Below are 26490 nucleotides of genomic sequence, written 5' to 3' on the forward strand. Positions count from 1 at the left end.
ATTAGATAGGGGTGATCCTTTTTCAAAAAATATATATATAGGGTGATCCAAATTTGATTCAATTTTTAATCGGATCCTATTATCTAATCCAATCTGAAATTCCGACAGAATATCGGAATCCAACAAAAAGGACTGGAAATTCTGATCGGATCATGACCAGTCCATTTTCACCCCTATGAATTGATATCATGATATGCGACCCTTAATGTATCATTTGGCTGTTTTCCACATCTCAAAAGTCTAAATCCTGCACATCTTGCCCCACTCAACAAAAATAAAATATAGATTAAGAGGGTCTGCGCTGCCTTACAGCATTTTTCATGCTTGATGAGTTCCGTCTTGACAAACAAATGAAAAACCAAAAGGTCAGCATGACCCTCTGGTGTTAGAGAGTAGCTCGAATACTGGCCTGAAAAGATGTACCAACACTTATCAATGGTGATTCTGACTTCAGGGTTTAACGAATGAACTCACCGACTTGTTGGGCGATGAAGAGTTCTTCCCGATCAGTAAACTCACAGATAGAAAAAGAAATCAATAAACAAAACCATCTCATGAATTAATGGCTCAAGCGACATTTTATAGATAAGAGAGCAACAGTTCATATAAGGACAACTTGAAAGTTGAAACTCAAGTAAAGAGAAGATTCCGTTGTAATACAAATAAGAGGAATCCTGATTATTTTATTTACTGCAATCAGCTCTCGTACTCTGAGATGGAGTCTGTAATGGGAGCTGGAGGCCCCTCCAACCTTGTTAGAACATCTGGTGCTCCGGTTGTATCTCTAATTATCTGCAACAATGACAGCAGTAGTAATCCAATAAAAGAATGTTACTAGGGAACATCTGCAATATGGCAGTAATAAACCAATAACAACAATAGCATTCAGTAGTATTAAATATCCTTGCATCATCAAAAATATTTTTGCTACTCCTTCAGACAGACTACACTTTGAGAGAGAGAGAGAGATTGATGATCGCACATAATTTCAATGGGAATCCATAATGGGAGAAAAACCAGACTGGACTCTAACTGATGAATAAGACATCCTGTCCATGAACTCAAACACTATGCTTATTCAATTGTCAGGTCACGATATGGATAGGTCATTGCAAAAGCATCTATCTTGCCATATCTAAAATTTTAAACTTTGCACAATGAACAAAATAAAATATTGGGGCTACTTTACTCAAGTACTTCAAAATGGATTCACAATCTCTTGAGCACACATATTTAAATTCTACACTAAGCTCCATACTTCCATATCATGCCGCATCATATCTGTACGTAACATAATTTAATGGCGAAAACCTGATAAAAATGCTTTAATAGCTAACAGTCTTAAAAAAATTATTTGATAACAGAACTATAAAGTTGGGTGCATTTATAGGGTTATCCTCCGCCTAAGAGTCATGAGATGTGCCATTTGTACAGGATGTAGATCAGCCACAAATTATGGTAGATTTTCCTCGTGTTAAAGGCAAGCAATGGTTACTTCCAGATCCCAATGGTCATATAGGTCCTTTTAGATGGTCCAAACTATATTAACTTTGGATTTCTTAAGAAATAAATAAAAAATAAAAAAATCCCAGCACAGAATTTCATATTAGTATGGTAATGCCATCCAGATGACAAGTTAAGGTATACAATTAGAGGTAGTGTTTGTTGAGCCAGGATTGTCATAACATGGGGTATACCAACATTGCCTGACCTAGGCCTAGCTTGGCCCTAAAGGGTGGTTGGCTGGACACCTTCTGGAATGGGCCACCAACTTTTATCAATTATGATTGTACCATTGTAGTATAATAGTATCTTTTCTCATACTTGCTCAAAAGAGAACCAAAGTGATGTAAAACCAGAGAATTTTTATTTCCTTTTTTGCCAAGCAAACTTGCGGAGGAGGTTAAGGCAGGATTTGTTTCCATGTCAGTTAGAATTACATTAACTTGCTGGCGTTTCCAGCTAAGCTAGCTTGGACCTTAATGTAAAACCAGAGAATGACATGAATAAAATAAATACTTAAAAGACAAAATAATATAATTACATAACATATAGATACAGCCAGGGATGTCCAAAAGGGCCTTGAGATGTTGCCCAGTCCATTCTACCCATTCTATCTGTGCTTACATACTTGCTGAGACTAGACAAGCCATGGCAGCAGAACATTAGGTCATTAGCCCATCCCAACCCTAGCACAAAGTAAAAACTTATAAAAGATTGTAGCAAATTGATATCCATGGAGCTGTGCTCAGAGAGAACTTACAAGTATTTCCTCATCAAGATAAGAAATCATAAAGAGTCTCTGGAAAGTCCCACCTGGAAGGCATAAAAGAGTACATTTTAGAGCCATACGTGAAAAAAATTCTGAAGAACAAAAGCCAAGTCCTTTAAACCTGACCAGTAGCTTCACCATCCATATGGATATTTTCTAATCTTGGAAAATCACCTCAACTGAATCAACAGATAAGTTGCTATCGAAGTTAAAGGGACTCAGAAAAGGTTATTTGAGAATTTATCAAACTAAACTTTGATGGCCTGGGTCAAAAGGGGCTAATGATTTCTGAGAACTGTCTAAGTATTCCTGAGGCTGTTTTTTTTTTTATCAATAACATAATTCATTAATTATCACAATAAATTACAGAGAGAAAGACAAACTATCTTATCTTCCAACTACATCATGAGCCCCAAGAGAGGAAACAAGAGAGAAAGAGAGAACAGAAAAAGAAGAAAATTAAATTACATCTGTGCCCAGAACATGACATCCCTGCCCACCCCTTGTTCAGCTAACCCATCAGCAAAAGAATTAGCTGATCTTTTTACCCAACTGATTTTAACTTCCATTTCTCGAACCAGCTATCTGAATTTCCTATTCAAATTACTATAACTCCATAAACCACTATCTTCTTTGTTCAGCCACCCAACCACCACCAGGCAATGTGAAACTCCAGAAGAGGCAGTATTAGTAAATTTGCCCTGCACGAAGCTTGAAATTACATAGGGCAATTTTCTAGAAGCACCCATACTTACATACATATCCATGAGAGAGAGAGAGAGACTATCATCAAGAAAGGATCCCCATTTTCTCCTGTCCATGAGATTTTTTTTTTTTTTTTGATAAATGAGTAAGATTTTATTAAACCAGCAAAAAAAAGTTAAGGCAGCCCAAGGAAAGGCACGAGGTGCAACCTTTCCTTTAAAACTAGTTACAGAATTATAAGTTTAAAAGAAATTACACAAAAGCCCAAAATAAGTAGCCTGAGAAACCCCCTGTTTTGCAAGTGAATCAGCCATTGAGTTTTCTATCTGCCTACCCACTGAACTCTGATTGTCATATTCCTTGTTAGCCATTTAACCTTTTTGAGAACATCTCTAAATCCCCAGATCACAGAGTTCAGATCCTCTAACCAACCCACTATCACTTGGGAGTCCCCTTCAATAATCAGATGCTCTATTCCTATCTGGTCTGCAATCTGGATTCCTTGCACAGCAGCAAGTAATTCGGCCCTTATAGAGTCTCCCACACCCACAGGACCTGAATACAAAGATAAGTAAATTGTTACTGTCTTTATTTCTCAGCACTCCTCCTACACCTGAAGGTCCAGGGTTACCTCGGCTATTCCCATCAAAGATCAGCTTAATAAACTCTTCCCCAGGTGGCATCCATTCAACTACATATCTGTCCTTCCTGGTAGAAAGTATTAGCCACTGCTAACCAGTTTCTCAGTGTTTTAGAAGTGCAAGGCGCAGGGGTCAATTTGTGCCTGAGGCGCAAGGTGCGAGGTGCAAAAATACAAAAAAAAAAAAAAGCTAAAAGATAAAAAAAAAATGTCAGAAAATTCAAAAAATATTAAACATAATATTACTAAAAAATATAAAGTTAAATTTTAAAGTAATATTTTAAAAACCTATTATCTAAAATTAAAATACATAAACATAATGTTAGCGTAGGGGTATTTCTGTCTTTATACCTTGATTGATGTTGCTGATCTATAATGTTGTGTTGAAACATGTGCTCTTAACTTAAGTAAGGGCACATACGTCTTTTCAGTCATGTTTTAATAATAATATAAATACTTACTGGCCGACTGGGAGAAGTTATGTTGACTCTTTCAGTTCGAACCAGAATTCTCTCTTCTCTCTTTCTCTCTCTCTCTCTTTCTCTATCACTCCTCTTCTACATAACTGAACTCAGTCAGGCCGAACTCTAAGGCAGACCTGAATTCTAACATGGTATCAGAGCAGGTTAAATCTGCCTAGATTTCTGCTTGCCTAGGGTTCATTCTCTGTGCACCCTATCTAGGGTTTTCCTCTTTTTTTCTGTGTTCGATTGGAGATAAGGGAAAGGGCTGAAAAGGAGTGATCGCCCTCTGCCCTTGGGGGTCTCTATGCCTCCAATCAGGTCGTATGTGGTCGGTTGCTGTGATTTCTGAGATCGCCCTCTCCTAGTAGAGGAAGAATAGAGGGTCGAACTATGTGTGGCTGTTGTGTGTGAAGCGGCTGTTGTGTGTGGACTACTCTCCTGCTCGCATGGGTGTTACTTCAGCGATAAGGTAAGAGATTTCAGTTCTTGATATCAGTTATGGATTAAATAGGAGGTGTGTTTCAGATCATTTGCTAGTGTTTCGGCCAGTAAGAGCTAGGGTTTATGCTGGTTTCTTTGTGCATGTTGAAGGAAGAGATATGATCATATAGTGGTGAGATTTCAGGTAGCTGTAGGAGCAAGGTTTGTGGTGTAAAGAGCACACATTCCAGCAACAATTAGTGCTGCAATCAGTGTGACAGGTGTGACCTAGTGGTGTGTAGTGTGCAGATCTCAATGATAATAGAATTCAACAAGTGTGCAGAATTGGTGATAACATAATGGGAGACAGTAATGATTATAAACCTAGTGTGATGGTGCCTACAGACTACCTGAATGTTCAGATGACCTCCATTAAGTTAAATGGAGAGAATTATGTGCCTTGGGCTAAATCCGTTGAAGTCTTTCTAAAGGCAACGAAGAAGGTAAAACATATCAGAGAGGAGAAACCCTCCTCTGACTCTCACGAGTATGAAGATTGGGAGCAAGAGGACGCTCAGATCATCACATGGTTGTGGAACAGTATGGAACCCAGGATTAGTGTGAATTTCATGTTCCTTGATACTGCCAAAGACGTGTGGGACCATGCGAAAAAATTGTATTCGGGGCAGGACAATACAACCAGAGTTTATCAGCTTTATCAAGAGTACTTTAATCTGCAACAGGACAATCAGAGTCTTGAGGAGTACTATGCCAACATGAGGAACATACGTAATGAGTTGAATGTCTATCATCCTCTCACTTTTGATGTCAAGATTCAGCAACAACAGAGAGAGCAGCTTGATGTGACGAGATTTTCGGTGGGACTAAAGTCTAAATATGAACCAGTACGGGCTCAGATATTAGGGGGATCAGCTCTTCCGTCCCTAGAAGAGGTATTTGCTCGACTTCGGAGGATTTCTATCGGATCTACTGAGAACTCTAATATCTCAGATGGATCTGCCTTTGCTGCATCGAGAGGTCGTGGTGGTAGAGGTGGAGCTCGGGGAGCTCAGTCTGGCCATGGTGTTGGTAGTGGTTCTGCATATGGCCGAAGTGGCAATGGCGGGTCTACTTATAATCGTGGTGGTGGTCGTACTGGGAGCAGAGATTCAGGGGGAGCTCGTGGTAGAGGACGTAGCTCAGGCCCGAGGAAGTGCACTCATTGTGGTATGGATGGACATACCATCAACTATTGTTATGATTAAATGGTCCTCCCTCAACCTGGGCCAATCATGCCGCGATCGGTGACTCAAGTTCCAGCTTTAAACAGGAGAATCATTCATCTGACCAGTTGCCTCCTACATCCACAGATGGTCCCATGAAGGAGATGGTGAGTGTTCCCCATGATGAATATGAGAGGTTTATCCAATCACAGCAGAACACGGCAACTTTTGCTCACTCAGGTATGGCTTGTCTGGCATCTACACCCAATCCCTGGATCATTGACTCTAGAGCCTCCGATCACATGACTGGAACTCCAGGTGTGTTTTCCTCCTTATCTCATTGCTCAACATCACAATCTATCACCCTTGCTAATGGTTCCACATCCTCAATTTGTGGTGTTGGTAATGTTGACCTAGATCCTGTATCCCTCTCATCAGTTCTGTATGTTCCTAAATTGCCTTTTAACCTTATGTCTGTTAGTAAGCTAACCAAATCACTTAACTGCTCCATTACCTTTTATCCTTCTATGTGTGTCTTTCAGGATCTCAAGACGGGGATGAAGATTGGTGGAGGGCATGAAGCAGGTGGACTGTATTATCTTGACTGTGGTGGTGGTAGAACATCAACAGCTCTCCAGTCATCTCTTTCTCCTCTCCAGTGGCACTGCCGATTTGGTCATCCGTCGCTCAAAGTCTTGAAGTCCTTGGTTCCGTCCTTGAGTCAGCTTTCTGTTTTGGATTGTGAGTCGTGTCAGTTTGGGAAATACCATCGTGTTCCCTTTAGTTCTAGGGTTGATAACCGTGTGTCGAGTCCTTTTTCTTTAGTTCATTCAGATGTTTGGGGTCCTTATAAAGTAATGTCATATAATGGATACAGATATTGTCATTTTTGTGGATGATTTTTCAAGGATGACGTGGCTCTATTTAATGAAAGAAAGAAGTGAATTGTTTACCATTTTCCAAAAATTTTATGCTGAAATTCGTAACCAATTTGGTACCCACATCAAAGTTTTTCGTTTTGATAATGGCCGCGAATATTTATTCTCATCATTTCAGGAATACTTGGACCAACACGGCATTATACATCAGACCTCGTGTACCTACACCCCACAACAAAACGGGGTGGCTGAGAAAAACAATCGCCATCTCCTTGAAACAGCAAGATCCCTAATGCATCACATGCATGTTCCCAAACCTTTTTGGAGTGATGCAGTGCTTACCTCTTGTTTTCTGATTAATCGGATGCCCACGTTCATCCTTGATGGTCAATCTCCGTTTCAGGTCTTGTTTCCCTCTTTGTCTCCGTTCCCTCTTACGCCGAGAGTTTTTGGGTGTCTGTTTTGTCCATAATCTGGGTCCTGGGAACGACAAGTTTGATGCCCGTTCTCTCAAGTGCATCTTCCTTGGCTATTCTCGGACCCAGAAAGGGTATAGTGTTACCATCCCGGTTCTCAACGGTCCTTTGTGTGTGCTGATGTCAGTTTCTTTGAGTCTACTCTGTTCTTTTTGGGGTCCGGTGATGCTTCTTCCTCCTCATCACCTCCTCCCCTTCCACTTCCCGTTGTTGATCCTCAGTTTGTTCCAGTTGTGACCAAATCCTTGCCTCCGGTGCCACCACCTGTTGAACGCCCACCTATCCATCATGTGTATACACATCGCCCACGTGCACCGGCTACATCTCCGTCGACGGATCCGGCACCAGAACCCCACTTGGCATCTGAGATTGATCTACCCATTGCTTTGCGGAAAGGTAAACGTACTTGCACCCTTCATCCCATTTCTAATTATGTTTCTCTTACTCACCTTTCGTTTCCCATCGCCAGTTTGTTACCTTGTAATCATCAGTTATTGTTCCTAAAGATGTCCAGGAAGCCCTTGCCTCTCCAGGGTGGTGTTGTGCCATGGAAGAAGAACTCTCAGCCCTTCATCATAATCATACTTGGGACCTCGATGCTCTTCCTCCTGGGAAGCAAGCTGTTGGTTGTAAGTGGGTTTATACGGTTAAGTATCTGCCCGATGGTAATGTTGAACGCCTGAAAGCGCGATTAGTTGCAAAAGGGTACTCCCAAACCTATGGCATTGACTACACAGAGACCTTTTCACCGGTTGCTAAGATAGGGTCAGTTCGTGTTGTGATCTCTCTTGCAGCCATGTATGAGTGGCCACTATATCAACTTGATATCAATAATGCCTTTTTGCATGGTGACTTACTCGATGAGGTCTACATGGAGCAACCTCTAAGGTTTGTTGCTCAGGAGGAGGATGGTAAGGTATGCAGACTAAGGAAGGCTATATATGGGCTTAAACAGTCTCCTCGAGCATGGTTTGGTAGGTTCAGTGAGGTGGTAAAGAAGTTTGGCATGAAACAGTGCAAGGTTGACCATTCTGTATTTAGTCATGACTCTCCAAGAGGAAAAATACTGTTGGTGGTGTATGTAGATGATATTGTTATTACTGGGAATGATAACATTGGTATTGATAGGCTGAAGACTTATCTGCAGGATTACTTTCAAACAAAGGATCTGGGTAAACTAAAATACTTCTTGGGGATAGAGGTAGTGAGATCCAAGTATGGGATTAACCTGTGCCAGAGGAAGTGTGTGCTTGATTTGCTGGAAGAAATAGGCTTGTTGGGTGCCAAACCAGCTGAAACACCCGTGGACACAAATACCAAGCTAAGCAGTGATATGGGTGAAGTGTTTGAAGACCCTGGCAGATACCGACGACTTGTGGGCAAACTGAACTACCTAACCATTACTAGACCAGACATCTCATTTGCAGTTAGTGTGGTAAGCCAGTTCATGTAAAAACCTCTGACTCCTCATTGGAATGCGGTTCTGAGAATTGTGAAGTATCTAAAAGGGGCCCCGGGCCGCGGTCTGATATACAAGAGTGGGGGAAAAACTTGAAATAGAAGGGTATTCTGATGCTGATTGGGCCGGTTCTATGTCTGATAGGCAGTCTACTACAGGCTATTGCACGTTTCTGGGAGGTAACCTGGTGACATGGAAAAGTAAGAAGCAGACGGTTGTGGCAAGAAGCAGTGCAGAGGCAGAATATAAAGCTATGGCACATACCGCTTGTGAATTAGTGTGGCTAAGGAACCTTTTACAGGAAGTAGGGTACAACATTAACACTCCAATGAAGCTCTATTGTGATAATCAGGTTGCAGTTCATATCTCCTCTAATCCAGTGTTTCATGAAAGAATCAAGCACATTGAGGTTGACTGTCACTTTGTGAGGGAGAAGGTGTTGAATGGAGAGCTAGACACTACACATGTTAATACAAGAAATCAGTGGGCTGACTTATTTACAAAAGGCTTGAGTCGGGGAAGAGCGGACTACATATGTAACAAGCTGGGAGTATATGATATATACTCACCAGCTTGAGGGGGAGTGTCAGCGTAGGGGTATTTCTGTCTTTATACCTTGATTGATGTTGCTGATCTGTAATGTTGTGTTGAAACATGTGCTCTTAACTTAAGTAAGGGCACATAGGTCTTTTTAGTTATGTTTTAATAATAATATAAATACTTACTGGCCGACTGGGGAGAAGTTATGTTGACTCTTTCAGTTCGAACCAGAATTCTCTCTTCTCTCTTTCTCTCTTTCTCTATCACTCTTTATTCTTTTACATAACTAAACTCAGTCAGGCCGAACTCTAAGGCAAACCAGAATTCTAACACATAAGATGTAAAGCATATTCAAATGAGAATTTAAAAATAAAATCAAACATATAAAACATTTTCAAGCATGTAAAACCTCTAATCTCTTTTTTCACTCAATTGCAGTACTTCACATAGCTGATGTAATGTAAAAAATATTACATTCCGGATTCTACGAGCCACCTTTGTGCCATGCCCCTCGAGGCCAGCCGTTATGTTAAAAAAAAAAGCAAAAAAACGCCAAATTTTCAAAAGGCATACGCCTAGGCACACCATGCGTGCACCTTTTGAAAGGACCGTGCCTAGGACCTAGGCGAGGCGCATACCCTGAAATGTGCCTCGCCTGTGTGCCTAGGCACGACTGAGGCATGCCTTTTAAATCACAGGTTTCTCATAGGTCATCGAAAGAGTATGCATCAAAGATATTTAGAGTTTCCAGCCACTGAATTGCCCTTGTCAAAATACATTCTTTAACTTCTGCAAATCTCCTTTCCTTCTCACAAAAAATTCTTTTTTCTGGAAAAGATAAAGTAATTTTATTCAACTCAAAAACATATAAGCTGGGATCAGACCCAGAAGGGCAGTCTGAAAACCACAGCAGTTACACTTTCCTCCAGAATTAAGAACAATAAAAAGAAGACAAGTTCATACTTTTAAATTCTTCAGACACAGATATCCAAGAAATCAGTTTGCCCACAGCTCTTTGAATGGTGTCTTCAGGACTTTTGCCTCTCTTATTGAAGATTCGTTTGTTCCTCTCAGCCCAAATGGACCATAAAACAGCGACTGGAATAGTCCTCCACACCAGGTTCCCTTTCTTACTAAGGCCTCCCACCTTCCAACAATCGAGGAGATCCTTAACCGATCTAGGCATTACCCAACTAAATACCAAGGCTCTGAGAAAATGTACCCAGATCTGAGAAGAAAAAGGACAATGAATGCATAGATGATCTGTAGATTCAGCATGTTGCCCAAACAGACTACATAAAGGATCAATAACCTGAATGCCCCTTCTCACCAAATTAACTCTGGAAAGACATTTATCCAGGGCCATCATCCAAACCAAAAAGTTGACTTTTGAAGGACTTGTATTCCATATCTGAGAAGCAGGAAAATCAGTAGCATCCACACTACCCAATTTCGAGGCAAGGAACTTAACAGAGAATTCACCATTCGAATTCCATTTCCATCTCCACTTATCTTCCAACTGCTGATCAATCCTCTGATTTTGAAGAAGAGCCATCAGGCCCCCAATCTCTTCTAATTCCCAGTCAAATAAATCCCTCCTAGAAATGGAAGTCCAAGTTGAAGACCCACCTGTCACACAACAGTACTCAGCCACAGAAGCTTCTTGATTAAGAGCACACTGGTGTTCCTTTCTTCCCAAACAGTCCACAACAAAGCTGCTCTTATGCACTTCCACATAATTCTCCCTCTCTTTGTATGCCATACAAAGGTAGATGGACTAAACAGAAAACTAGTATCAGATGGAAGGTTCCACCTACACTCAAACAACACAAAAATCCAATTACATAAAGCTGCAGTAAAGGAGCAAGAGATCAGTAAGTGGTGACAGTCCTCATTCTGAGTTTTACACCAAACACACCGACTAGGGGATAAGCATCATTTTGGTCTCCTCTTTTGCATGTTTTACAAGGTACTAATCTTACCATAAAAAACTTCCCAACAGAAAACAGCAATCTTTGGGGGGATGGGTCTAATCCAGAAATCTTTAACTGGGAAGTTCTGGGGTGCAGAAGTGGAGCAAGGGGGCTTGAAAAAAAGAAGTGAAAAAGCCTTTCGGGTTAGGGGGTCCAAATTCTTGTGTCAGGTTTGAGGGGATCTAAGCAAATAGACTCAAGTAAAGAAACAGTTCTGAAACACAAGCACTTTCATCATCACGTAACCCTCTTCAGAAACCAAAATCCCAGTTTAAGGCCAAAGAAGAAGTTGGGGAGGAAATAAAACTAGAAACCGGCTCTTTCTTATAAAGGGAAAGAGAGTAAAGAGAGGGAAAATGGTCTTTAAGAGGTTGGTTGCCTACCAAAATGTCTTCCCAAAAAAGAACATTGTTTCCAGAATTAACATCATACTTTACCAGATTGAGAAAATGGGGAAGGATTCCATGTATAGCCTTCCAAGGTGTTGCAAGAATTGCCTGTTGAGATACCCCAGCACCCCAATCGTTTTGTGAACAGCCACAAATACTCTTCACCACCTTGTGCCACAACCTCTCTCTCCAACGACCATCTCCAAAGCCACTTCCCTAGAAGAGCTTCATTCTTAAGAACTAGGTTACCTAATCCTAATCCCCCTTCTTCCTTACTCCTGCTGACTATCTCCCACCTAATCAGATGATCCTTCTTCTCTTCCCCTGCTTCCCACAAGAAGTCCCTCATCACCTTTTCTAGTTTCTTAGCTTCCCTTGAAGGTACCCTAAACACCAAGAGAAAATAAACCGGAAGACTAGCAAGAGTCGCCCTAATCAAGGTCACTCTACCCCCTAACAAAATGTAACTTTTCTTCCAAGAAGCAACCTCTTTTTGAACTTTTCCACAATTGGATACCAAAACCAACTTTCTTTTGGGTTAGCTCCTAACAGAAGACCCAAGTAGGTTAAAGGCCAATCAAACAGAGAACACTCTGGACAACCTGCTACAGCCTCTATCTCCCAAGCTTCCAAATTGATTCCAACCACACAACTTTTGTCAAAGTTAATTGTCAGGTTTAAAGCAGACTCAAATGATTTAATAAGATTTGTTAGGTTTCTCACTCTCCCTAAGTCTCCCCCTTCACAAAAAAATGATAATATCGTCAGCGAACTGAAGATGAGTCATTGGGACATTATTCCTGCCTATTCTCCATCCACTTACCAACCCTTCCTTGCCTGCTTTAGAAATCATGCTACTAAACACATCTACCACAAGTGTGAACAATAAAGGTGAAAGGGGGTCTCCTTGCCTGAGCCTTCTACATGCTGGGAAAAAATCCTTGACCCCTCCATTAACTAGAACTGAAAAAAGACAAGAGGTTATGCATCCACTCACCCACTTGCACCATCTATCCCCAAACCCACATTTTAATAGAAAATTCAAATCCACCGAGTCATTGGCCTTCTCAATGTCCAACTTACAGGTGAAGCCTTGATTGCTTGATCTCCTCATTTCCTCCACACATTCATTTGCTGTAAGGATATGGTCTATAATCTACCTATCTTAAACAAAGGCTCCTTGGGCTTAAGTAGTGAGAGAGGGAAGGACCTTTTTAATCCTTAAAGAAAGCACTTTTGCCACAATCTTATGGATGCTAGTCACCAAGCTAATCAGCCTGAAATCTTTAAGGTGTTTGGCATCTAATCTCTCCAGGATGAGAGCTAAGAACATTAACTCCACGACTAATCACATGGTTGTTTTCAAACTCCTTAAAAACCTCAAGCAAATCTTCTTTGATAGTGTCCCAACACTCTTGATAGAAAGCCATAGTAAAACCATCTGGTCCAGGAGCCTTTGACCTGTCCATAGAGAAACAGTGTCTTATCTCCTCCTCTTCAAAGTTCCTTTCTAGCCAACCCACCTCAACAACTGATAGACTTGGCCAATCCAGATCTTCCACTCTCACCCGTCTCTCCAAGGGCCTACTCAAAATGGATTTGAAGTGAGTTGCAAAGCAGTTGGCTATATCCTCTTGGGACTCGATTTCCACTCCTTTGACCTCAAGCATGGCCACAAATTTTTTTTTTCCTTCTCCCATTAGCCATAGCATAAAAGAACTTGGTATTCCCATCCCCTTCCTTGATCCATTTATGCCTAGATTTTTTCCTCCAAGATATCTCCTCCCTCAACAGGACCTCTTCCAAATCTTTCTTCAGCTTCCATCTCAATTCTCTTTCTTGTGCACTCATGGTCCTTTGATGCTCCTTTGAATCTAAATCCTCAATTTGGGCTGACAATCTAGCTTTTAGCTCTTCCTATCTACCAAATTCCTCCCTATTCCAATCTTTTATTTTGGATCTCAAACTTTTCAATTTCTTATGGAATCTAGCCCCTTTCCACCTCACTCCCCTAATCTCTTTTTTTTTTTTTTGATGAATGCTCACTCCCCTAATCTCTTCTCTCCACCACTCCTCAACTTTTTGCACAAAGTCTAGGTGTGTCAACCACATGTTCTCAAACCTAAAGGGTTTAGGTCCAAACCCAAAAGTCTCTTGGCCTAGCTCTATAGGACAGTGATCTAAGGTAACTCTAGTCAAAGCTTTAGCCACCAAACCCCTCCAATGTGCTTCTCAGCTTTCATTGAAAAGGAATCTATCTAGTTTTGAACAAGATGGATTCTCCTGAAAATTGGACCAAGTGAAGTTGGCCTGTAGAATAGGAATCTCCTTCAGATTACAACTATTGATAAATTCATTGAACTTCCTCATGCTAGTTAAAATAGATTGTTGGGGATTGCTTGACTCATTTAGAAACCTTATTACATTGAAGTCTCCACCCAAGCACCAACGGCCTTCCCATAATCCTTGAAGTCCATAGAACTCTTCCCATAGTTCATTTTGTTCTCTATAATTATTCGGCCCATACACATTGGTTGACACCCACGTGAAACCATCCCCCACCATCCTGAACTTTAAGGATACAAAAAAGTTACCTATCAGCTCCTCTAAAGGTTCTACCACATCCTCCCTCCATCCCCAAGAGGGAGTTGAGCACCAATTCACTCCTCTTGCTTTCCACACACTTCTAACCCATCTTCTATCTAGAACTGCTAGTTTGGTTTCCTATATCAATACAATGTCAAGCTTTTCCTTCTTTAACAGATCCTTTATCACCCCCCTTTTCCTCACACTTCACATTCCAGCTAATGATCTACATCAACTCGGTTGTAGAATGAGACCCTTCACACCACCCTCTTTCCTTCATTTTGGAGCCTTCCTCCTCTCCCCTCTTCCACTAAACTCTAAGTCCCCCTCTATGTCTAATAATCAGGTAGACATTGTTGGCAAAAATATAGATTTGAGATATTCTTTGTAATTCTGTTCTTCTGCAGAAAGTTTGAAGAGCCTAGAGAACAAATTTCTCTTTCTTTTTCTCTATTCACGTTGTACCGTTACCTCTTAGCAAAGCTTTATCATGGTAATTAACTGAATAGAAGGGCAATTTCAAATAAGGATATATACTAGAGACAGGTGTCTGCAAAAAAATCTAGTAAACCCACACCCAACCAAAACAGAAAACAAACTCTAGGTCCCAATGACCAATATATTTACTTTCTTAATTCACTGATTATTGGCTTATAGGTACTAATAAAAAATTGTGAATGCAACACAACTAAGCCTTAACCCAACTATATGGGGTTAGCTTCATGAATTCTGTTCTGCCAACCACTCTATTCAGTACTGATAAAATAAAATTAAAAAAAAAAAAAAAAAACTCTATTCAGTACCATATCCGTTGTTAAATAATGGGGCTTCAAATCATGTCTCACTACTTCAACCCGTGTCCTTTTTGGTTTGCCCCTATCTTTTCAAGACCCTTCACTAGTAATAAATGATAAATCACATCAAGTTTGTTCATATCTGATCCTATCTTTTGCAGTTTTCTCACTCATTCATCTCAGCATTCACATTTTTCTCTATACAACATTGCTGGCCTTGTAACCGTTTTATAAAACTTCCTTTTAGCTTAAGTGGTATTCTCCTATCACATAGGACTTCGGATGCATCTCTCCATTTGCCCATCCTGATATAATTCTATGGGTGGCATCCTCAATCTCTCCCTTACATTTCCTGACTAACCCAATGGAATGACAAAAGAGGATTCATGCAACCAACCCCATGTAGTTGGGACAAGGCTTAGATGATGATATTTTATGTTTAGTCATGGATGAATTTCTAGAACATTTGTCCATAAATCTAATTTTTCATCTAATCCCTATCTAATTTCACTAACTAATATTATGTCATCAGCAAACAACATACAACATGGGACCTCATCCTAAATATGTTAAGTCAATTCATCCATGACTAGCACAAACAAACAAGGGTCAAATGCTGAGCCTTGAAAGGTCCCATTGTAAGTAGAAACTCTGGTGCATATGAACACTACAACCTCAACAACAATATGACCATCCTCCAACCCACAAAGCAGTGGGAAACTCTGATGCCTCTCCATACTGTTCCAAGGATACATACATACTGACACATTGGCAGAACAATGGTTCTTTAGGCAGCAGGTGTTTTGGGCATTATTGTAGTTCTCTCCATCCAGGGCTTTGAATCATTGTCCACTGTGTCTATGGGTAGTTGGATAACCACTCGGCTGTAATTTTTGTTTCACATATTAATTCAATTTTAAATTTCCTTGCTGATAGAAAAAATACTCTCTTTTTTTAGAAAAAGGTAGCTTTATTCAAAAGAAACATGAGTACATGAGAAAAATAACACATAGACACACAAACCAGCACTCTCTGAGACATCCAATCCCATTGAAAAGGATCAATAACACTACTTACCACAAGTATCACCCCAGACCACAACCCAAGCTAACAAACAACAAACCCCTCTACAATATATTAATGATTTACTCTGGACCAATAGGACATGGAAATTCAACAGAATCAGAGTATTAGTAGCATCGCAGGGGCTAAGGTTGGCAAAAAGAATTAATTATACAAATATCCAAATTGAGGAAGATTCCAAAGTGACAGCAGGTTGGATTCAGAATGAAGAAGGGAGCCCATGGCAGTATAGGATCATTATGAAGGAGATAAAAGAACCTAAAAAAACAGAGTAGTTGGTGTGAACTGGGTCTATTGATCAGCAAATGGGTTGGCAGATAGAGGGAACCTGTTTTGGGGAGAGGGGAGTCCCCTCTGATGTAATATATTATGACAAGGCTATCTCAATCTCAGGGGATACCTGTCCTTTGTACATCCTGTTTGTAATTCAATAACATTTTTGTTGCTCATCAAAAAAAATAAAAAATAAAAACCTGCTTTATTTCTACAGGAGAATGTCCAAAAAACTTCTCATGTAAACAGCCAAAGTTTCTTCAGCCCTTCCAATAACCACACCACCTACTAAAGTTTCATGTTTGCCATACCTACTTAGAAATCCAAGTAGCTCCCTTACACTAAGCTGCTTCATTTACTCAAATACTAGTGAATGACCCTGTACTCAGTACAGGAAAACCTATAGGAATATGTTTCATTTGAGACCCACCATCCAAGTGGCAAATCTCAAAACATTTAGACTAAGTTTTCTTTTTGTTTGATTTAGTACATTAAATTAGGTTTGATTTAAAATTAAATAATCCACTTATCTAAAAGAAGGGGACCCACAGCAATGTAACATTTTGGAAGCCTTTATGCTGGTTTTTATTTGACCTATTAGATTTAATTTGTTATTAAAGGATATGAAGTAGCTTTATAACTTGAATTAGGAAATAATACAATTTGAGAAATAGTATGAGGTCCCACCCCACTCTTATATGAGGGCTCAGTCGGTGAAACCCTCCTATATACTTTTTTTCTGAGTGGGAGGCTAGCCATGTGTCTGTGAAACCCTCCTATATGAGGGCTCAGCCTCTTCAGCATCTTCTTCTTCCAATTCTGCCTTATACTTTTTTCCAGGCCTCTTAGCAGAATCCACATCAACTACCTCTAACTGCTCAAAAGCTTGATAGATTCATGTCTCTCAATCTGATGGTCCATAGTAGGGGTGATAATGTGTCAAGCTGGACCTGATTCCTGGCCTATGACTTTTGTGCATAAATATTAAATATATAATATTATACATTATATCTCATATAATATATATAAATTTATTTTATACACTATATAATATAAAATACTATCTTTTTGGTCGTAAATAAAAAATAATATTTATTAATAGAAGAAAGAAGTACATCTGATAGTGATGAGATATCACTAGAAAGCAAAGCTACGAAGGAGAGCAGAGCAAACAAAAAGAATACACTAAGGAAAAAAAGGAGAAAAAACATAAACCAAACAAAAGGGAAACTACTAATCCAACTCCAGAATGTTCCAAAAACCAGAACCAAGGTCTTCCTCTATGATTCCTTCAAACTCTAGGAGAATGGGAACCCAGTCCATAATTCTTTTATAGAAGTGTGATATGCTCCCTTGTTTGAGCCTTCTCTTCAAATATTCTTCTATTTCTTTCTTTCCATAGTTTCCAGCAAACTGCAAAAGGAATGCAGTTCCAGGCGATCTTTGCCTTGAAATTTCCTTTTATCTTTGGTCATTTGGAGAAATCTTCTCCACAGAATTTGGAGACCACCTGCCAGCCTTGAAGAGCCTAAAGAAGAAACTCCAAATGAACTTGGAGAAAAGGCACTCAACAAGCAAATGAAAGACACTCTCCTCTGCATTCTCACAAAGATAGCATCTGCTTGCTAAGTGAAAACCTCTATTTCGAAGATGGTTTAGGGTCAAAATGCTATCCAACACCACTAGTCAAGCAAAAGCTTCCACCCTTGGGGGAAAGGTTTCCCCAGATGCCTTTCAATTCTGAATTTTCTCCATTTGACCTTGACCAAGACTTGTGGGAGGATTGGACTGAGAATAGGCCATTTCTAGATTCTTTCTACCATCTTGAATCTTTCCTTTCCACCTGATGTTTAATTGACTATAGTTTTGCCAGAAGATCCACACACTCTTCAATTTCCCAATCAAAGAGAGATCTCCTAAATTTTGGACACCATACTACTCTACCTTGATTGATCTCCTGAAGCTGACTGGAAACACATAATCCCTTTCCACACACTTCATAGGATGTCTTCACTTCTCTGGAATCTCACCTAAATCCAATTACCCCATATTTGCAAGCCACCACCCTTCTCTAAAGCACCTCCCTCTCCAACCCAAATCTCCACAACCATTTTCCTAAAAGAGTTTTATTGAAGATCTTCAATCTTCTTATCCCTAATCCCCCATCTTTCTTTTCCTTGCAGACCTTATCCCACTTAACTAAGTGGAATTTCTTCTCAATCCCTTTAACTCCCCATAAGAACTCCTTTTGCAATTTTTCAATTGAATTTATCACAGTAGCAGGAGCCTTTAAAAGTGAAAGGTAATAAACTGAGAGATTGAACAGCACACTCTTAATAAGAGTAATCCTTCCACCAAGAGATAATACCTTCCCTTCCAACTTGCTAGTTTTTTATCAATCCTGTCAAGAACCAGTTACCAAGTTGAGGAGACAGAAGCTTTTGCCCCAATAGGGAGGCCAAAATACGTAAAAGAGAAATCCCCCACCAAGCAATCCAAGTTGTTGCACAATCCTACAAAAGAGAATCCGGTATATCACCCACCGCAATCATCACACTCTTCATCAGATTGACCTTTTGTCATGCCAACATCTCATAAAATCTAAGGATCACTCTTAAATTCAGCACTAGCACAATTGATGCATCCAGGAATATCAATGTATCATCTGTAAACTGAAGATGAGTAATGGAAATTCCATTTCCTCTTGCTTTAAACCCTTCAAACATCCAAGCTTCTGCTCCTTTACATAGTAAATGGCTTAGGACTTCTGCCACCAAGACAAACAACAAAGGTGGCTACAGGTCTCTCTATCTCAAGCCCCTTTGGCCTTGAAAAAAACAGGTGTGGATATACCATTGACAAGAACTGAAAAAGAGACCGAAGAAATACATGCAAACATCCAGCTTCTCTACCTTTCCCCAAATCCCATCTTTGCCAAGATATCCTCCAGAAAACTCCAATCCACATGATCATAAGCTTTCTCAATATCAAGCTTGCAAACTAAATCTTGTTGTCCACTTTTCACCCTTGAGTCAACAGACTCAACACATTCACTTGCAATCATCACCCCATCAAGAATTTTTGCCTGCCTTTGACAAAAACCATGGGGTGGGCCCACAACATCATGCAAGATCGATCTTAATCTTCTAGAGAGCACTTCAGCAATGACTTTGTAGGGACTTGAGATCAAGCTGATTAGTCTAAAGTCCTTGACTCTATAGCAGGTTTGGAGTATTAGGCCCAAGCCCAACCTAGAAAGTTTCCAGCCTGATATAGGCTGGGCTCAGGCCAGGCCTAAACATAAAACCTAAGCCCGAGTCAGGAATTTCCAGGCCAGACTAAAAATGATCATCCCTAGTTCACATGACCACTATGAGTATTATCCTCTTTTAGTCAAAAATACAATTTATTGCTCATTGATGTGAATAGTTCCTTATCCTACCAATAATAATTACCACCCTGAAGATCAGAGGTTTTTTCATGGCTAGTATTTATTACTTTTTTTTTGGCTAGTATTTATTACTTATGCAAAGAACAAGAGGAATATGTTAGCCATTTGTTTATTTTCTGCAAGGTGGCTTGTTTCATTTGGAAATTGTTTTCAGTTTTATTCAGTGTGAGAATTTTTCACCCAAGTTCTCCATCAGATATTTTTCTTGGCCAAAAATAAAAAACAGTAAGAAGGCAAGGTTGCTTTGGAGCTGCATCCCGTTTTGTTCTATATTGGTGCATCTGGAAGGAAAGGAATAGAAGATTATTCAAAGACAAGACTTGGACTTTGGAAATTGGTGGCAGACATTGGCAAATCTGCCCCAAAGTGGGTGTTGGTGATTCTAGAATTTGCACAAGAAAGAAGATTTAGGGGAGAGGCTTTAGGAAGTGCCAGAGTTTCAATATTGTAATATTGATAGTTTCTTTTGATGTTGTTTCTTGTATGTTTTTTGTTTGAAGGTGTTTACCTTACCAGAAAGTAAACGATATGCTGAAAATAAACTTGGCTTATTAGTCATGTGGTTGGTAACCCTATAATCAATGATCCAAGGGTTGGAAGATGAAGTAGACACATGGGATGCAAAGACCTGGTTACCTAAAATGGACACATGTGAGGTAGAAGGAGCGACAAAGGACTCTTCAAGTTCCCAGAGAGTTCCACCATACTCTTCTAACTAACCACGTAAGGTATGTAGCATTCACTCCTTAGAGTTAGAACCTGTGGAGATACTCTCCTTAGATGAGCCACCAGAAATTACATTGGCTGAACTAAATTTCTTCCTATACTGTTGTGGTTACATCTTCTGGAAGGACTGGAAGTTCTTCGGCTTGCCCACAAGATCCCAACATGTTTCTTTGGTATGTTGGGATCTACCACAATGAGAACATCTCAAGCTATCTTTATCAACAGCCTCAGTCTTCTTCATAACATCACTATCCTTCTTATTTCCACCATTCCCTTTGGCCAAGAGAGCAACCTGCTGCTCTCCCTCTGGAGGATTCATGGCTATCCTCCTACACTCTTCAGACTGAACTAGAGAGTATACTTCCTGAATTGATGGGAGCTCCTTATTACCTAATATCTGAGCACAAATGGGCTCATAGCTAGGATTAAGATGAGCCAAGAAAGCAAACAGCTGTTGCTGATTTACAAGTTTCCTATACTCCTTTGCTTCTGATTCATTTTTCCAGTCAACAGTTTGATAATAATCAAGCTCCTTCCACATCGAGGTGAGGGAAGAATAATATGATGACAGATTTTTCTCCCCCTATTTATAAGTGGATGACTCTACTTGAAGTTAATAAATACAAACAAAGTTCCTTTGCTTGGAAAAAGTAGCCTTGGCTTGATCCCAAATCTCCTTTGCTGTATCAGCCCACATGAAGTTCTTCCTCATACTAGGGTGAATAGAGGTCACTACCCAAGACATAATCATGTAATTGTCCTGGTCCCACTTATAACGAGTTGTACCAGCTCCCTTAGGTTGAAGAACATCACCAAACAAATACCCAAGCTTACCTCTTGAGCCCACATATAATTTTACACTTTTTGACCACTCCTAATAATTCAATCCATCAAGAACAATAATAGCAACAGGGAAACCCCAACTTTCAGCACCTGAACTGGTCATATTTTGCCTTCCAGTAACTTCTGAAATGGCTGAATCTTCAATAGACATTGTCCCTTAGACACTTGCACAAAATAATTAGTAATTGCACTTGAAACTTGCACCAGAAAGAGTAAACAGCACAAGCAATAACAAGCCCAGACGGGTTCTATCTGATAACAGTACCTATTACTGGATGGAAGACACAGAAGCAGCAGTAAAAACACCTTCAATCACCACCAGTCCAAAAAAGGAAAGAGATAACACCTCCAGCCAACCCTCACAGTTTGTATACTGCCAAACAACTGGTGTTCAAAGGGAAAGAACACTTCTCAAGCACCAAACACACCACAACACAGATCTCCAGTAAAACACCGAGGAAACTCCTCCACGAACTTAAAAGCTCATCATACAAAGAGAATAACGACCCAAAACAATAACCCTTTTGGTTCTATGACCAAAAGGGAAAAAATAGCAGAAAACACTTACTCAATCACATCTCTTTCATATTAGGAAATCTCCAGTTGATTCTAGAGAGAATCCGAGTGAGAGAAAAGGAAGAAAGGTAGATCCGAGCTTCAACTTCTATCAATCCTGCTCTGATACCATCTAGATGTAAAGAGAAGAGAGAAGATGAAATAACAGAGAAAAGAGAGTATTTTCCAAAAAGTGTCAGTGGCGGCACACTCACCGACTTTTAGGGTGTTTAAGAATAGAGAAAATTAAAATAGTACCCCTGATTACAAATTAACAAAGGAAAGATAATAATAATAATAATAATAATAACACTCTAATAACAGTCTAACAGCAGTCCTAACAACAGGTTTTGGTGGCGCCTGAATTTGCACAAATCAAGAAAGAAGACCTTGGGGATAGTCTATGGGAGCTGTTGGGATTACAAAATTGTAATTTGGACAATTAGTGATGATTAGTTTTGTTTTTGTTTTTGTTTGAGTTGATTCTAGGCATTGCCTTAACACCTACTCAGTTTGTAATTTTCTCTTTCCTTTCAATGAAATTTTCCTTTTACTTATCAAAAAAAATCATACACGGATTCTGAAAATGGCACAACAGAAAAAAATGGGTAGTATTTTTCGCAAGATTAACCCACAGATTTTCAAACATGGTAAGATTCTTGAAAATTTTCTCGCAGCAGGAGTATACACACATACAGACAGAAACAAAGAGAACAACAACATAGACATGTTACTTTACATTTTTCTTTCCAGCATCCCAACCACAAGAAATTATATTGCATCCTATATCTGGAAAGATAACCCATGTTTAGAGCACCAAGAGGCTTGGTCTGTATAATAAGAAATAATGGTTGAAAAGGCATTGAAACACTTACTCAGTGGAACTTTCAGCCCATTAGCCACTAAATCCTTTATAGGAACGGGAAGTTGCTGCATTGTGCTGACTACTTGGCTAAATGCACCTTTTAGCTGTTCTGGCACCGCCTCTTCACTAACCTTGGGTGTTTCAAGAACTCCATCAATATATTCTTCTTTCATTCGAAGTGGTCCTTCTACAGATAACTTGGTCGTCAGAATGAATTTGCTGTCTATCTGCATGACAACAATAGAATCAGAGGTGTAAATGGGTTATAATCAGGATACTCTAGAATATAAAAATAAAGTATACAAGCATGCAACAAAGTGATTGGCCTTAAAGAGATAAAAATATATGCTAAGACCAAAGTACCAAGTTCAAGAGCTTCATGTTTGCTGTAGTCTTTGAATAGCCATCCTTGATGAACACATCCATACCTAATAAATCTGCTATAGTTGAGGGAAATCTCCTGAAAGAAACCAAGGTTGCACTGACACCGTTAGTTTCACTAGCTCAACAGAACTCATGTGAAATCCTGAACCAGTTATCATTAAATCCGAAGCATTAAATAATTTCATATTTGACAAATTGGACCATCCAAAGAAGTACTCACTCAAAAATAAATTTTGCAGCAAATATTCCTGGGCTACCAGCCCCAAGCCATTCAAAGTTCCATCTTCCTTCCAGAAAGGGGGACCTAGATGAAACTCAACATCTTATGGAAAACTAAATAATAAAAAGAGGACACGATCAACATCTATATAATTCATTAACAAGTGGAAAAAGCATACGTTGTAGGTCGGGGTGTTGGATTAAGACGCTCAAGACCAGTGATCCTCTCATTCACATCAATCCGCTGCATATCTGTCACCTTTCCGGAGACCAGGGATTCAAGGCCCCCAGAGTCTTTAAACTGAAAGTGTGATTCAAGGACAACTAATTACAAGGTTAAAAGAAGAACGAAGATATTTGAGCTGGGGGATCAGTGAGCGTTATACTAAATCATGTTCATATAATCTAACAAACGTGCTTAATTAACTAAAGATAAATATCTAATTACATAAATAAAATAAAAAGAATTGGCGTATTTAAACCAACACCAAAACAAACCTAGTACAAATCATCTAAAAGGCTAACAATGTACATGATTAAGCTAGATCTTTCTGCAATTCTCATGGTCCTACTGCTACAATTCTTTCATTTTTGGTAAGTGTCCTACTGCTACAACTCTTTCAATATGGTAGGTCAAAATCCTATTTACTGAAGCAATACGTTGGCAGAAAATCAATCAGTTCTTTATAATAATTACACCGTGCACAGAAGAGCAATCCACAACACGTCATAAGCATTTATAAACTCCAACGTAAATTCCCAAACCGAAATGAGAAGAGAGAGAGGGAGGGGGAGAGAGAGAGAGAGAGAGAGAGAGAGAGAGAGAGAGAGAAAGAGGGAGAGAGAGAGAGCTTACAGCAAGAAGTAGCGATTCCTTAGCAGAGAGCCTTTCCATCTCTTTGGCATACATGGCAGAAGCTCCCTGTAATGTCTGTTCAACCATCGCTTTGCAACTGCCGGAATTAGACTTCCGGCCCTCGCTCCGACGACGGGAGCCACTGTCTGGCCATCGAAATACAGAAATGGAAGTAGAAGAAGACAAGGAAGAACGAGGAAATGGAAGTCCCGAACGAAAACCAACAAAAGGACTCAAGTCCAAACCCCAAGCCATGAATAAGTTAAAGAATTTCCACAGAAACGGATTACAAACAGATCGACAGAGAAACTTTACACAAATGCTGACATGATTGACGGTTTTCAGGACAGTTCATTGCAAACTTACGGGAAAAATAATAAGAAAATAATTAATTTCTAATAAACCCTAATTTTCTGGTGTGGATGAAGCTCTGCTTGGAGTTCTATGTGGCAGTAGTTTGTGACTGGTGAGTACTGGTGAGTACTGGAGAAGAGGACAGCAGATTGTCTTCATGAGGGGCATTTTCGCCAAATAAACTGTACTGACGAATAACGTGTGAGGACAAAAGTTTTTAATTCATAGCGGGAAAAATAAATAAACATTTTCTGTCCAATAAATAATTAAATAAACAGTTAATAAGACAGATTTATCCTTCATTTTTATCAAAAACTCCCGATATGAACCATGTTATCGGAGATGAGGGCCGGAGGCGAGTCGCGCCATTTCTCAAAAGCACTCTACCAGTCTACTTTTCCAATTAGTTGAAACCATGAAAGTGTTCCCGGCTATGATACCGGAAAAACATTATCTCCTGCAAATCTGGCTTCAAAGGAAAGCTCTATGATGCCCGAAAGACCTAATACCGGAAAACCCCAGTGATTGGTTGCCACTAAAAGATGCGGATTTATTGGTTATAAATTTTTCCAGTATCATGTTTTTTGTGATCCAAATTCGATTCATTTATAATTAAATCAAAGTATAGAATATAGATCTACTCTTTAATAAAATCCAATTCAATTTGATTTAAATATATAATATTCATATATTTAAAATTTATATTGAACCGAGCTAGTTTTAGTATCGTGTTTCAAGTTAAATAGAAGTCCTCTTCAATACATTTGTTGATGAAAAAACAATATAAAAGTCACTTTTAATTTATTTATTTATTAATAATATACTTTGATGATTTTTATTTTAATTTATTAATAATGTTCAATGTCCAATTTTAATATGCATTCGTTCAAACCTTATACAAATCAAATGGATAAGATCCCATCTGAATTCAAATATAAAATAATCAAATTTGGATCTACTTATATTCAATATTCAATCTGATACAATCTATTTTTAGCCATGCATAAGTCCATGTTGCACCATCTACACTTGCTTGGTATGTTTAATTCTTGAACTAGAACTGGAACTAGTAAAGTTGGGATAAAAAAGAATAAGAAAAGATATTTGAAAAAAAAAAAAAAAAGAGTAGTGGCTCAGTTGATACATAGGATAGTCCCAAAAGTGATGCGGTTTGGAGCCCCACCACCATACCTTTGAGAAGATTTGTTAGATTATTGCTAAAAAAAGTATTGTACAGTGCCAAGAAAAGAAAATGAAATACAGCCCCTATGGAGGCAAAGGCAATGACTCAATAAAAAAAAAAAAAAATTGTATTGGTATGTTAGTTGGTTTATTCCAATATAGATGCGGATTCGAATCACCAACTTGGGGAGGTTGGTTATTAGTGTGGTTTGTATCATCAAATACCAAAAAATATATAAAAAAATATAAATCAAGTTAAAATTTTATAATGAAATACATTTCTTTTTTATTCTAACTTCTAATGAAACCAAAGAATGGTGCAAGAAACTTTCTGCATTAATTTTATTTTTTATTAATTAACAAAAATAGTATATGTGAAATATTAAAATTTAAAATAAATAAATGTATATATATATATGAAAATTAAGCCTTTTACAATCATGTTGTCCAAACCCAAATAACTAAATGCTTAATTAAATAAAATAAACATAAAAGTAAAAATACATTTATTAGATTTCTTGTATTCATCAAAATTCAGATGGGAGTGCCGATTCGTACATAATCTTGTACATAAACTCTTTTGAGATGCAAAGAAAACTTGTTTGGTATCAAATTCAAACATCCAAACCCCCATAAAAGGGCATCCTTGTTATTTTTTTCCCATTCTATCAGGGGTGTTCTTTTTTTAGATTTTGAGATGGGGGAAAGTTGGTAAAACCAAGAAACCCATGTTCTTTTATCAGATTTATGTGGGGACTCGGGAAAGTTTACTCCTAGGTGGGTAAATAACTTTTCAACTTGGGGGAAAATTTGCCAACACTTGAATGGGACGAAAATGTCCCTTTTAATAATAGACCTTTATGGCTAAATTGATCATTGC

General features: G+C 39.1%; 1 protein-coding gene across 3 annotated transcripts; it reads right to left on the reverse strand.

Moving 5' to 3' along the window:
- Nucleotides 1–555: 555 nt before the first annotated feature.
- Nucleotides 556–24962, reverse strand: LOC148872730 (putative plastid-lipid-associated protein 13, chloroplastic). 3 transcript variants are annotated; one of them, XM_088971230.1, is made up of 8 exons: nt 24075–24813; nt 23398–23519; nt 23220–23303; nt 22979–23075; nt 22626–22842; nt 2264–2316; nt 2132–2189; nt 556–792 (listed from the first exon to the last, which is right to left on the reverse strand). In XM_088971230.1, exons 1-7 carry the CDS (start codon nt 24327–24329, stop codon nt 2166–2168), a joined length of 852 nt encoding a protein of 283 aa, XP_088827356.1. In that variant the 5' UTR covers nt 24330–24813; the 3' UTR covers nt 556–792; nt 2132–2165. The 3 variants fall into 3 exon arrangements, with proteins under 3 accessions (XP_088827356.1, XP_088827354.1, XP_088827357.1); XM_088971228.1 differs by lacking the exon at nt 2132–2189 and having other exon boundaries at nt 24075–24962; XM_088971231.1 differs by lacking the exons at nt 2132–2189; nt 2264–2316 and having other exon boundaries at nt 24075–24617.
- Between the last annotated feature and the right edge of the window lie 1528 nt (nt 24963–26490).

The sequence above is a fragment of the Nelumbo lutea genome, chromosome 2 (assembly GCF_056320005.1).
Source record: "Nelumbo lutea isolate HS-2025 chromosome 2, American lotus-T2T, whole genome shotgun sequence".
Taxonomy (NCBI): Eukaryota; Viridiplantae; Streptophyta; class Magnoliopsida; order Proteales; family Nelumbonaceae; genus Nelumbo; species Nelumbo lutea.

Excerpts from the sequence above, each read along its gene's own strand:
- LOC148872730 (XM_088971228.1), bottom strand. The coding sequence starts at position 24,329 with ATGGCTTGGGGTTTGGACTTGAGTCCTTTTGTTGGTTTTCGTTCGGGA. Across the intron at positions 23,520-24,074 it reads AGGAATCGCTACTTCTTGCT|TTTAAAGACTCTGGGGGCCT; the intron begins GTAAGCTCTCTC and ends TCACACTTTCAG. Across the intron at positions 23,076-23,219 it reads GCTGCAAAATTTATTTTTGA|GAGATTTCCCTCAACTATAG; the intron begins GTGAGTACTTCT and ends GGTTTCTTTCAG.